This window comes from Meles meles, chromosome 13 (genome assembly GCF_922984935.1).
Source record: "Meles meles chromosome 13, mMelMel3.1 paternal haplotype, whole genome shotgun sequence".
Lineage (NCBI taxonomy): Eukaryota > Metazoa > Chordata > Mammalia > Carnivora > Mustelidae > Meles > Meles meles.
In genome coordinates this window covers 14,433,476-14,447,404 of record NC_060078.1, presented here as the reverse complement: position 1 = coordinate 14,447,404, position 13,929 = coordinate 14,433,476, and the positions used below count along the sequence as shown (strand labels likewise).

General features: G+C 45.2%; 2 protein-coding genes across 4 annotated transcripts in view; one reads left to right on the top strand and one right to left on the bottom strand.

Annotated features, from left to right (window-relative positions):
* Positions 1 to 13,929, bottom strand: part of PRKG1 (protein kinase cGMP-dependent 1) — a 1,275,046-nt gene that overhangs the window by 557,042 nt on the left and 704,075 nt on the right. The gene's annotated exons all lie outside the window — the stretch shown is intronic.
* On the top strand, positions 5,079 to 8,930 carry CSTF2T (cleavage stimulation factor subunit 2 tau variant). Of its 2 annotated transcripts, XM_046026827.1 has the most exons (2): positions 5,079 to 6,769; positions 6,845 to 8,930. In XM_046026827.1, the coding sequence occupies exons 1-2, from the start codon at positions 5,158 to 5,160 to the stop codon at positions 7,084 to 7,086; spliced, it is 1,854 nt and encodes a 617-aa protein (XP_045882783.1). In that variant the 5' UTR covers positions 5,079 to 5,157; the 3' UTR covers positions 7,087 to 8,930. The 2 variants fall into 2 exon arrangements, with proteins under 2 accessions (XP_045882783.1, XP_045882782.1); XM_046026826.1 differs by having other exon boundaries at positions 5,079 to 8,930.

The following is a 13,929-nucleotide window of genomic DNA, read 5'->3' as shown; positions in this document are numbered from 1 at the left end:
TTCTTTGAATGACATCACAACTTAGAAGGAAAATGACAATTCTACTCAAAAGTAGAAGGGTTCCTATCATTAGGAAGATACAGAGAAGGGACGGTTTATACACAAAGGCAAATGAACTTCTTTCTAACCTAGAGGAAGGAGAGAGAAGGCAGGGAGGACTTTGTGGAATAGCACATTTGATCTATTTCTTGAAGGGCCCATACACTTCTTTCAGAAATGCCAGTTAGAACTTAAAAAAAAAAAATTAGTACCCCTCTTTGGCATTTGTCTTCTCAATCTATAGTGAATCTTATGTCCTACTCTCAACATCTACAGAATCTTCATATCTGGATGTAAATTTTAGTTTTTGGAAATAGATACATAACATATCTTTGCCAAGTCTGGTCTGAAAGGGAGTTGATTTGGTTGCATAACTCTGTTCTTTGTTGAAAACAAGGTGTACTTTTGAGTTAAGACACCGATTTTCCAGTATGACTTATAAATGGAGCCCTGAAACAATTTCAGGGTAGGAGTTTAAAAATCATTTAGAACAATGGGAGCATCAATGGATTAAGTTTACAGTTTCCAAAGGTAATTAGTTTGAAGAGCAGCCCTCATTTGGCTGTATGTTCTGATGTTGTTTACTTACTCTCAGTACACTTGGTATTTTGATTTACGGAAAGAATAAACACTTAAACATGCGAGATGTCATGCACATTTTTCTTCAGATCCTATGCCATGTTATGAATTATCTAAAGTGTAAACACTCTGGGAGCAAAGAAAGCAATATAAAACAGAAGTTGCTCCAAGGTAGATCTGTGAAAATTATGTGTTGGTACTAGGAAATATACACAGGTTTCTAAGAGCTCTTAGTAACTCTGGGCCTCTCAGCTAATAATAAATATTAGTTTACATGTCCTGGGCATTGAGTTATGTGCTTGGTCGCTCTGGTTCTTTATGAACAGAGTCACAGCAAACCATTCTTCCACTTTAGAATGGGGGACTAAAGAAAATATGGGAGACCTACGGCAAAAAGCATACACTTACAGTCGTGGCCTCTCCCGGCCTGTTCATCGCCAGTGTTCCTCAGCCACTCTGTTCCCCCCAGGTACCTTCAGTGTGGGTTCAGCAAGTACTAGCTCTGTTAGGGCAGCATGAAGATAGCAGGTTTTCTCTAAAGACCAAGCGTATCTCATACCTTTTAACAGAGTGTACTCAATACATATGGAAACCGAGGACAACACCACAAAAGCACTTAAAAGTTCAGATCAGTGATTCTTAAAGTGGGCTCCCAAGACCATGGACATCAGCCTAACCTGAGAACCAGTCGGCAATGCAAACTATCCACTCCCACCCCAGAAATACTGAGTTTGGGGAGGGGAGGCAGTGAGGTACATCCATCTGGACGAACAGGCCATGGTTCCAGGTGGTTCTGATGCACAATGAAGTGTGGGTCCAAGGAGTTGAACACTAGCAGCAAAAAGGAAACCTACAGAGAAGCCACGCCACCTTTCATGAACTTGACAATTTATTCTAACAGCCTCTTACCATCCTCCAGATGACTACGTTTAATACAAACACAATTACACATAAAATGTGCTAAAAAAGCCATGGCTTCTCTCTGCAAAGGGATGCATGGAAAGGAGACCAAGGACTTGGGTGTAGTTTTCCAGAATGACACCAGCCTCAGCTCCCCTCTCCCACCCCCACTTCACTGCCTGCAGAAGAATCTCACAGGTGGGCATTCTGTTTCTTTGACTAGCAGTGAGACAGGCAAACTCAAGGACTCCATAAAAATCTGACTATTCCTTTTCCTGCTCCTATTCTTGCTAAGACCTGTACCCCCACCTCACTTTACACAAGCCTCATAAAGCAAATAATGTATGTGTTTCCTGTAAGGGACCAGGAGTCAGTGATTTCTCGAGAACAGAGAACATCTAAGGAAGGACCAGGAGAGGATGAGGCTGTCATATGCGCATTCCAGCCACCAGAGCTAGACATCTCCACGCCAGGACCCCTGGCTCCAAGGAGTGACACATGGGTCCTTATCTTTGTTCTCACGGCTCCTGGATGCCTGAGGGGATCCATACACCAGATCATGGCCCTCCACCAAACACCAGACCCCAAACAAAGATAAGACTCATACTCCTTTTCTTTCTGAGTCTCCCAGATGCCCCATCTGTACCTGTTCCCTCTGTGTCTTCAAAAAACGCCACTCTCACCTCCCGCTGGGTCACATGTGACTTCCATCCCACACGAAACCAAGCACCCCCATAGCTGTTCCTAGAGGCCCCCTCTGGGCCCTTGGACCCAGCCTGCTAGCATCAGAGCGAAGATTTATTGGGCGATGTAAGTTATCATTGGTCTCAGTGAATAGCTATGCCAAGTCTGTTCTGATGAAATAGTAAAGGTAAACGGGTGCTCCATCTTATTTTGTAGCTAAACTGTCCTAGTCATTTCGGATCTATTCATTAGACTGTGATCTCAAGCTACATGACACAATTTTTGGATGTGGTTTCAACGTTTGCCATCCCCTCAAAAGGAATATGTAGACTAAAATGATTCTTTGCTTAGGAGTTAAGATGTAAACTCTGGAGAAATGCAGTCCTTAGAAATATAATGCAATCCATATCTGTAACTTACTTTTCCTTAAGTAACCACATTTAAAAAAAATTAAAAGAGTGGGACACCTGGGTGACTCAGTTGGTAAGTGTCTGCCTTCGGCTCAGGTCATGATCGCACAGTCCTGGGATCGACCCCTGCATCAGGCTCCCTGCTCAGTGGGAGCCTGCTTCTCCCTCTCCCCAATCTGTGTTCCCTCTCTCAGTTGTCTCTCACTGTCAAATAAATAAGTAAAATTTTTAAAAAATGAAATGAATATTAATATTAAAGTACATTTACTCCACTGTATTAAAACTATTTTAGCATGTAAACTATAATTAGTGAGATATTTTTACTTCTAAGTCTTCAAAATTTTGCATGTATTTATACATATAAGTCATCTCAATTAAAATGCTAAATTTTAACTAGAAATACTTGATGCTTCCTTTAAGCTTAATACAATTTGTCATTGCGAAAGTAGATTCTATATCCAAGTTGGTCCAAACATACTACAAAGGCTTTCAGTAGTCTAACTGGGTATCAGTATGTGTGTATGTATGTATTTATTTATCGAGAGAGAGAGAAAGTGCAACAGGGGGAGAGGCAGGCAGAAAGAGAACGAGACTCCCTGTTGAGTAGGGAGCCCCCATGCAGGGTTAGATCCCAGAACTCTGGGATCATGACCTGAGCTAAAGGTAGATGATTAACAGACTGAGCCACCCAGGCATCCCTGGACATCCGTTTTTATGTTTTAATAAAAAATAAATAAAACTGATAAAAAAAAAGGAAAACCACAGGCCCAAAATATTAAAATTTAGACTGACCTTCCACGTCCAGGTAATAACCAATTAATTGCGATTTCAATCTCCCCAGGAAGGTAGCCTTAACTGGGTCAGTCGGGACATTCTCCTTCCCATCAGCACCAGTGAGTCTGTCTCCTGGGTCCTCTCCATCCTGCTCTGGAAGATAAGGTAATCTGCAGGATGAGACCCCTTGCACTCCCCAGGAAACAGCCTCCCCTGGATGAATTCTCTTATTTTGCTAATAACTGTCTCCTTCCATTCTCTATCAAAAATAAAAACAAAAACAAACAGGAAAACATTCTGTACAACTCCTGGGAGTGACTCGTACTTGCTCATGGGGTGCAGCCTGATTCATGGACCCTTTAACAAAACCAATCAGATCTTTAAATTTACTTGGTAGATTTTTCCTTAACAACTGAAAGTTCAATTTCTCAGTCAGGCCCGCTACATTTCCAGCACTCAGGACCTCCCAGTGCATACTGGCTACCCTGCTGGGCAGCACTAGAACACACCAGCATGGTTAAGAAATCTGGTTTTTAGGGGCGCCTGGTTGGCTCAGGTGCGAGAGCCCAAGACTCTTGGTCTCATGAGTTGGTGAGTCCGACCCCATATGGGGCGTAGAGATTAGTGGAAGAAAGGAAGAGAAAGAAATAGAGAGGGGAAAGGAAGGAAGGAAAAGAGGGAAAGGAAGAAAAGAAGGAAAAGGAAGGGAAAGAAAGGAAAGGAAGGGAAGGGAAGAAAGAAAAGGGGAAGGAGGGAGGGAGGAATTAACTCTGCTTTGCCCTCTCCTGTCCTGCACGCTTCACTTCTATCACCTGCTAAGTGATGGGGGACCCCCCACACCCCACGTCTATTTCGACTTCTGAACTGGCAGCAATACATTCTCAGCAGGTTGCTTCTCCCTCCAGGGCAGCCGCGGCTAGAGCCTCGCATCAGTCCCCAGAAATCAGAAGCAATCTAAGACTACAGGCTGGGAGTGGCTGGGCACCTGTAATTCATACCCTATGGCCACAAAACGTCCCTGGCTATGAATCACTCCAAGCAGCACCGGTTAACATCGTTAAGGACCAGGACCGTCGGCACGCGGGCCGCTGCCTGAGTCTGCACCTGCCACCGCGGGGCCTGGAGCAGCTCTTCTCCCCAAATGCTTTCTGAACCGGAGTTGCTGCCGTGGTATGTCAGTGAGTAAATCCCAAACTGCTCTGAAACGTCTACACTTTTACCCTAATGGTCCGCAATGGGATTTTAAACATGGCTTAAATAGACCGGAGGAAGGCGGGAAGGACGGCGCCCGGAGACCCTGGCATCAGAACCAAGAACACTCCGCACCGACCGCTTGCGGTTGGCGGTTTCCCGCCCGGCAAACGGAAGCAAAACCGCCCCTGACTGACGTCAGAGGAGGCGGTCGCTCCCGGTCCCCACCGTGAAGCCCCTGCGGCCATCTTTACTGTGGTTATTCCGCGCTAAGCTTTCTCTGGCGGTCGTGGCGGCTCGCCATGGAAAGTCTTCAGAATAAGAGACGAGAAAAGAATCGTGCCTTTGGTGACAAGAAGCTGGCGGAGTTACGAAAGTCCAACGGCAGAAAGCACTAGCTGAGGTAGAGAGGGGAACGCAGAGGCGGTACGGCGTCCACGGATGGGCGGAACGATTCGGTCGCGTCGCTGAGGTTTCTGCCCGGGGTCTAAGAGCCGCTTCCGTTGCTCAGCGGAAGTGTGGGTCGCCAGAGGACGACTCCGGGAGGGATCGGCTCTCCGCCGTGTGCCCAGCCGGAATCATGTCGAGTTTGGCGGTGAGAGACCCGGCGATGGATCGGTCGCTGCGTTCCGTGTTCGTGGGCAACATTCCGTACGAGGCCACCGAGGAACAGCTGAAGGACATTTTCTCGGAGGTGGGTTCGGTGGTCAGCTTCCGGCTGGTGTACGACCGCGAGACGGGCAAGCCCAAGGGCTATGGCTTCTGCGAGTACCAGGACCAGGAGACCGCGCTCAGTGCCATGCGGAACCTCAACGGGCGCGAGTTCAGCGGCAGGGCGCTGCGGGTGGACAACGCCGCCAGCGAGAAGAACAAGGAGGAGCTCAAGAGCCTTGGGCCCGCGGCGCCCATCATCGACTCCCCCTACGGGGACCCCATCGACCCCGAGGATGCCCCCGAGTCCATTACCAGGGCGGTCGCCAGCCTGCCGCCGGAGCAGATGTTCGAGCTCATGAAGCAGATGAAGCTGTGTGTGCAGAACAGCCACCAGGAAGCGCGGAACATGCTGCTGCAGAACCCGCAGTTGGCCTACGCGCTGCTGCAGGCCCAGGTGGTCATGAGGATCATGGACCCCGAGATCGCGCTGAAGATCCTGCACCGCAAGATACATGTCACGCCGTTGATCCCAGGCAAATCCCAGCCTGTCACGGGCCCCGGCCCCGGCCCTGGCCCTGGCCCCGGTCCTGGACTGGGCCCCGGCCCCAATGTTCTGCTCAACCAGCAGAACCCTCCCGCCCCTCAGCCTCAGCACATGGCCAGAAGACCCGTCAAAGACATCCCTCCTCTGATGCAGACCCCTATTCAGGGCGGGATTCCGGCCCCGGGCCCCATACCGGCCGCAGTTCCCGGGCCGGGGCCGGGTGCCTTAACCCCTGGTGGAGGAATGCAGCCCCAGGTTGGAATGCCAGGCGTCGGTCCAGTGCCTTTAGAGCGTGGACAGGTGCAGATGTCGGATCCTAGAGCTCCTATACCTCGTGGGCCCATGACTGCCGGGGGCATCCCTCCTCGAGGACTGTTGGGAGATGCTCCAAACGACCCACGTGGAGGGACTCTGCTTTCAGTCACTGGAGAAGTAGAGCCCAGAGGCTATCTTGGCCCACCTCATCAGGGCCCCCCCATGCACCATGCCTCTGGTCATGATGGCCGGGGCCCTTCCTCACATGAGATGAGGGGAGGGCCGTTAGCAGATCCCAGACTGCTGATGGGAGAGCCTAGGGGACCCATGATAGATCAGAGAGGTCTCCCTATGGATGGTAGAGGTGGTAGAGATTCTCGAGGGCTGGAGACTCGAGCCATGGAGACTGAAGTCTTAGAGACACGAGTGATGGAGAGAAGAGGAATGGAGACGTGTGCGATGGAAACCAGAGGGATGGAAGCGAGAGGCATAGATGGAAGAGGGATGGAGATACGGGGTCCTGGCCCCAGTTCCAGAGGCCCTATGACTGGTGGAATCCAGGGACCTGGGCCCATTAGTATGGGGGCAGGTGGTCCTCAGGGACCTAGACAGGTCTCCGGCATTTCCGGGGTGGGAAATCCTGGAGCTGGCATGCAGGGGGCAGGCATACAAGGAGCGGGCATGCAGGGGGCTGGCATCCAAGGGGCAGGTATGCAGGGGGCAGGCATGCAAGGGACAGGCATGCAGGGGGCAGGCATGCAAGGGACAGGCATGCAGGGGGCAGGCATACAAGCAGTGGGCATGCAGGGGGCAGGCATGCAGGGGGCAGGCATACAAGCAGTGGGCATGCAGGGGGCAGGCAAGCAAGGTGGAGGGCAGCCTAGCAGTTTCAGTCCTGGGCAGAGCCAGGTAACTCCACAGGATCAAGAAAAGGCAGCTCTGATCATGCAGGTTCTTCAACTGACTGCAGATCAGATCGCCATGCTGCCCCCTGAGCAAAGGCAGAGCATCCTCATTTTAAAGGAACAAATTCAGAAATCGACTGGGGCTTCTTGAAAGGTTTTAGGAAATGTTTGACAGTAGTCCTAAAGTTTTTCTGTAGCATGGGGAATGGATGCAGAAAGCTGACTTCTGCATCCCCACAGTTGAATGGTTAGAGGTTTCCCTCCCAGAACTTTATGTCATTTCATCTTGTTTTTTTTTGTTGTTGTTGTTGTTTGTATTTTTAATAGGGGGGGTGGGGGAGGAAGGAGTGGGTCTGTTCACTTTTATTCACTGCAAATATACACAAATAACTCTGAACATGGTTATAGTATACCAAATAAGATTACAAAGAATATGCAGCAATATTAAAAGTGTCTACAATATGTTAACTACATTTTTAAAAATAACTGGGTTAAACAGTGTGAAAACTGCACGTAAAGACTAAACTATGACCTGTTAAAATGGTAATGTACTAAGATAGTTTAAGATTTTTGGTTGTGTAAGAAAATAAAGAAGTTTACCTCAGAATTATAAGCTACATTTTTTGGTAAGCCATTGAAAATACAAAATCCTATTTTGGGGACAATGCTGTATTAGGTTAAGCATCATTTTAGTGTTTTGGAAAATATTTCAAAATATTAGTGCTAACTAACTTGTGGTATTAGCATTGTTTTGTTTTGTTTAAGCTATGCTACCTGAATAATCCAGGAATGCATCTGGTGAGATGTTTCACTTATCCCACCACACCTGCAGTATTCCGGCTTGGCCTTGAGCGGAACGACTTAGCTGGGATAGGTCTGGGATCAGCCAGGTTACTGAAGGCTGCTCCCAAGAGACTCCGCTTCTCTCAATACCTTCTTGTTTCTCAGTAGTCTTCAAGCCCTGAATATGCATCTAAGTAATACCCTCACATCCTTTCTGATGATTTCAGTGTCTCGGCAGCAGCCGATCTGGGTGAATTCTGCCCACATTAGACTTCTCATACGTTGCCGAAAGCTTCATGCCATAAAGTTCCCAGGTTCCTGGGGACTAGCTTTCATATACAGATGGTATCCATGTGGTCAGCCAGAGTCAGGACTTAAAAATCTTAGTCCCTCCAACACTTAACATGCCTGTCAGTTTTCTTATTTGCAGATCTACTTACTGACACCCTGTTACCAGAATAATTAAGACCCAGGTATGTAGAGAAATCTCTGCTCGATTAGTTATTACTTATTTTGCTTTTTATAATAAAGCTGTTTAGTCCTAATATACATACCCTTAGAGATTTAAAAGTAGGAAGGTGGGGCTTACCACATTTTCTGTAGAGCTACTACCTAATACATTTTCAACCCTTGAAGATGTGGATGAACACATACAAATTTGTGTCACAGACCAAATTATAATTAACAGAAGTATAAACACCCAAGTAACCAGGTGTTCTTACCCTGAAGAAGAAAAACCAATGTCTAGTAACAGGAAAAAACAGAATTTAATACAAGAAGAGAGCTGCCCTTAGGAAGTTTTTGCATCTTAAATGGGTACTTGACTCTTTTTTTACAAAGTTTTCTTCCCCTGTGCTATTTCCTGCCACCTGTGCTACTCATATTTTTTATTGTTATTCATAATATCCACCTTGCCATGTTTTCTATATGCTTTCCCCCCATGTTGGGGAGGATAACTCCTTTGCATGTATGATAGTTTTGGTTAATATTAATTCACAGAGTTGGCTTGATTACTTGGAAGTTAACCATTGCTTTATCTCAAAACTTTCACTGAAGGGCTCTAACTGAAAACTTAGATGTTATGTTCTTTGTTGTAGTTAAATCTGCATTGTTCAGTGCAGACTGAATAAAAGGAATGTAAAATTGAGGATGACTTTAGTATCTGATGTTTACTTTTAATGAATGAATTAATCAAAAGATATCTATCTGTGAGAGATCCATGGGTCTGAATACTTTCTTCTAAATGAAAAAGGCAAAACTAAAAAATAAATAAATAGATAAATAATGCAAGAGTGGATAGAAATCCCTTTCTGAAATCCATTATCTGTGCAGTTCCACAGCTGAAATAACTATAAAGACATGTTACTCTGGTTGGTGTCAGCAGTAACATCTTGGTGCGTGCCCAGATATTAGGTCTCCTTTTGCTTGTGTCCCCCACAGAGAACTCCAGGTCCCAGGAAGACCTTACAGTCCCCTTCATAGCTGACAGCACTTGCTACATTGCAGCCTACAATTTTACCACACTCTGCTTCCCCCACTCCCTCTTTTCATAGACTGGGAACTCCGAGCATGGACTGTCCCTCGTTTCCGTATTTGCTATGCCAAAATCACAGGAGAGAAATGACAAAACATTCTGTCTTAAGGGGGAGATCCCATTTTCCCCAAAAAGATTCCATACAGAACAAATGAGCTATAACAAGGAGTTACGTGAGAAAATACTAGTAGCAGGTAACAGAAGCAATCTCCCTTGCTCTGATAAACCTTATAAAATAGGTTCTCCTCACTTCCAGTTCACTGAGCATCTCAGGACTGATGGATAGAGCCTCATTTCATTTGATGGTGATCCCAGCAATGTGTGTGTGCTCTAATCAGAATCTTAGGTTTATTACTACACAATCACTGGTTATAACCTGGAGCATCCTGCATTTTCCCAAATAAGGAATCACAGATGCAATCGCAAAGTCTTTCATAGTAACAATACCTAAAGACTGGAGTGAAACTATGCTTTGCAAATGCCTCCTTAGGGCTGATTCCACTCAAGCAGGGTATTTCTTGGGGAATAGGAAAAGGTCAACTTTAATCAGTGCCTGCCCATTAGCCCTTCCCCTCTTATATTTTGAGTTATTTGGTAAGCTGTAAACCAGTATGAATCCTGCATGAAGGTAGACTTAATCCAAGTGAGATCAAGTATGACTTCTCAATACTTTCCAGAACTGTAATGGTAGAAAAGCATTAAAAACAGCAATAAAACAAAAAAACCCAAACCAAAAACCTTAGTATAATCTCTGTTTGCAAAGCGTCTTGCTTTCCCAAGCTTTGATGGAACATTAACTAAGCACACAGAACCCAATTCCCTACAGTATGTCAGGCCTTCCTCTTAGATCTAAGGAGGCCTAAGGGTAATTATGCGCAGCAACCCACTGTGGGGGAGACTGAATTATCCCTCACATCTCCTGGTCTTCTCACAAAAGAGTGAGTCAGCCTCAGACTATATTGTCAGCTAATCTCTAGACAGACCTCTGCTCAGAGCTGGCTTTTCTCACCAGCCTTGTCAAGAACTAATTCATTGTAAGAAAATATACTTAAAAAAATCATTAAGGCTATTATTAACTTTAATAGTATGAATATTATGATATTGGTATAAAGGTTGTGAAAATATCTCATACATACACATATTTCAAATCTCAACTAGATCTCCTAATATTTTCATTTGCTTCTATGCACTTCTAAACAAATGTTTAAAAAACAAAAAACATGTTTACTCCTTTAGCTGAAAATCCAGCTTTCTAAATGTTCATATTACAAACCACCCTTCTCATGAGATGTTAACAGTTGGTATTTTTCTTTTCTTTTTTTAAAGTTTTTTTTTTATTTATTTATTTGAGATCACAAGTAGATAGAGAGGCAGGCAGAGAGAGAGAGAGGGAAGCAGGCTCCCTGCTGAGCAGAGAGCCCGATGCGGGACTCGATCCCAGGACCCTGAGATCATGACCTGAGCCGAAGGCAGCGGCTTAACCCACTGAGCCACCCAGGCAAAGATTTTATTTTTTTTTTTTTTAAATTTATTTGACAGAGAGAACACAAGTAGGCAGAAAGAGAGGGGGAAGCAGGCTCCCCGCTGAGCAGAGAGCCCAATGTGGGGCTCGATCCCAGGACCCTGAGATCATGCCCCGAGCCGAAGGCAGACGCCTAACAACTGAGCCATCCAGGCGCGGCAAACAGTTGGTATTTTTCTACCACAGTATAACCCTTATGTCGGTAAAGGGCCTACAGGGCATCAAAAGTGACATTGAGGTAGGAGTATCAGAAATAACAAGCTCGGAGATTATCAAACACTGTACATAAAACACTCAAGAATTACCCTAGAAAAAAAGCTGAAGTATTCGGTAAATGACAGTTCTTGATTGGCAGGAGTTGGTGTAGGTGCCAAAGGCAGGTAATTAATCATTAAAGAGTTATACTAAAATGCACAATATTCTCAGCTGTAATTGCTTTTGTATGAACCAGCATGCATTAAATCTGCAAACATCATTCTCACGGGTCCCAAAGGTTGGTCATTTAAAAAAAGAATCTGTTTGATTACTAATTTGTTGTCTATCACAAAAGTAGAATGGATTATCTCTCAGACCTCAAGCCAGGAAACCAGCAGGTTCCCCTGAAAACTATTTTGTCTCTGTACTTAATTACCTGTCTTACCCAAAATTCTGTCAGCCTTTCATTGCTCTGCTACCTAGAAAGACTATCAGACAACCTAGATATTTATGAATCTATCTCTTCATCCTTAGAAATTTCACAGAACGAGATACATCTGCTCTAACTTAGCCCCCAATCTCCTTTACCTTGAAGTTCAATTTTAATAACATTCAAAACGTGAACCACATTAAAAATCATGTAGTTGAGTTTATAATAGGATGAATAGGCCTATGGCTTCCTTGCTGCATTAACATCCATGAAATCATATTCTGTGTCCCAAACATCACCCTTGTTCACATGTTAAAGAACATAGCAACATAATGAGGAATTCAAACATTTCCAGACACCAACCTGGCTTTGTGAGGATAAGCACAACCACCGCCTACTAACAGAGTAGGCTTCCTGTCTTAAAGCAAGCCTACATCCAAAATACTTCCGTGTTTCTCCACTTGCCCATCATCACATGCTTTCCGCCATCCATTTTGTCAGTTTTGTTCTCTGGAAGCTCTAAATATCTTTGAACAAGGGACTTGGACCTGTGCCCTTGGGCCCATAAGGCCTGCAGATATTTAAGCCCAAGGGTTTCAAAATTTTGTATTTGAGTAGAGGTAGGGTCACCATATACTCCTCAGTGGGGCCACAGACCTAGCCTCTCCTATGGCCTTAACTAAAGCAGGTGTGATTTACACACCTGTTGGCCAGTCCCAGGCACGCTTGGAGTTTACAGCTCCTGTTTTCCTCTGTAGGAAAACACCTCTGCTCAATTCGATAGAAATTTTTTAGTTCACAAATGTGAACTAGAAAAAAAGTCGGACAACAGGTCCATCTATTTCTGCCAAATCAACTAACCAAGCAAACATACAAACACACAGAACAAAGAAATGCACCCAAAAAAAAAAAAAAAGGCACAGCACATTATTTATTGCTGTCTTTTCATGAGATATACTGAACCAAGGAATACCCTATAATCCTAATTCAATGAGTACCTTTCTCCCACAAATGTTTCATATTTTTAATAAATATTAAGCCAAAATAACTATATTTTTCAATTCAAAAATATAGTTCTAAAAAGAGAAATGTATGTAATATTAAATGCTAATGGCTCTAGAATGGACATATATTTAGGATACATAGGGAAACAGGGTTCCTTGATGTCTTTATCTGTTATTAAGTAATTTTAAAAAAATTCCACCGTTTAATTTCCACACAGAAGCCACACTAATTACAAAAATAATAACAAAAAATCAGATCATGCCCTCCCTTATTTAAAATGTCTCATGGCTTACATTGCTTTTAAAATAAAATCCCACATCCTTACCGTGTCCTGTAAGGCCCTGAGCCAACCCCACATCCCACCCTCAGTTCCCCGACTCAGGGCTGAAGCGGCTTCAGGCCTAGCTTCATTTCCTGGAGTTTATGACCTCGTTTTCACCTCTGAGCTTTGTACTTGGCAGTTTCTCTTCCTCTAACCCCTCTCCTTCCCTAGGCCTGTGAGGGGTGAGTTCTTTCTCTTTACTCAGGCTTCAACTTCTAGACCCCTTTCTTCAGAGGGCTTTTCCTGAACACCCCCAGTTCAAATGGTCTCCCCACTGTCTCTCCTGTCCTCCTTCTGTTTTCAGACAATGGCTCTCTTACCTGAGCACCCCTAAACCAACAATCCGTGCTTCCCAATTCTTTTGCAAAACCCATTGTTCTGCACGCAACACAAACTGGATGATGGCGGCTCATGAGTTACCCTTCAATATGGCCTCACGACATTTGTCCTGTCAATTGTGTTTGTTCCCACACTGATGCTGGTCGTGTGACTGCTGGAACGCATAGATGAGGGGATGGGCCCAGGCAGACTGAGAGAGATACAGACACAGATACGAGGTATGGGCATATCTGTGGAATAGGGTTGCAAAAAAAATAAAAGGTGATTTCTATGAAAACTGTTGAGGTTGGGAGGCTGAAGAACTCCATTTGAGAAAGGCTTCATCTCTGCTCTTTTTCTGCTGGGCCCCATTAACTCCTGTTCGGTATTTTGCCTCTGAATAAGCCTGAGAGGCTTTGTTCCCACTTCAATGGGGAAGCAAAGGAGTCAGTTCTCTGAGTTTGTCCCTAGGACCTCAAACACCTAATAACATCCCAGAAGAGCCAGATCCTGAACATGCTCTGGGACATTCGCTTCGAATAAACCTCGGCTGACTCCTGGGAGAACGTCTGTCGCTCATTTGGCCCTCGCCTCTAACTGGACCCTGTCCTGGGTTCCTGGAGGAACATGGAACCCAGACCCTTTTATGATACAAACCCTTAGCCCCAAGCAATGGTGAGACTCATTTTCCTTTCTTCTCTAAGTCTCCCAGATGCTCTATCTGCTATTCTCTGCCCCTCACTCACACTAAAAAACTCTTTCCACTTCCCCTGTGTGCATGTGATTTCTGGCCTAGGTGAAGCCAAAGACCGTCTTGGCTGGTAGTGTAGGATCGTCTCCTGGATTCTTGCACCCAGCCTGCCTGCATCACGGTGATGCAGGCAT

Excerpts from the sequence above, each read along its gene's own strand:
- CSTF2T (XM_046026826.1), top strand. The coding sequence starts at position 5,158 with ATGTCGAGTTTGGCGGTGAGAGACCCGGCGATGGATCGGTCGCTGCGT.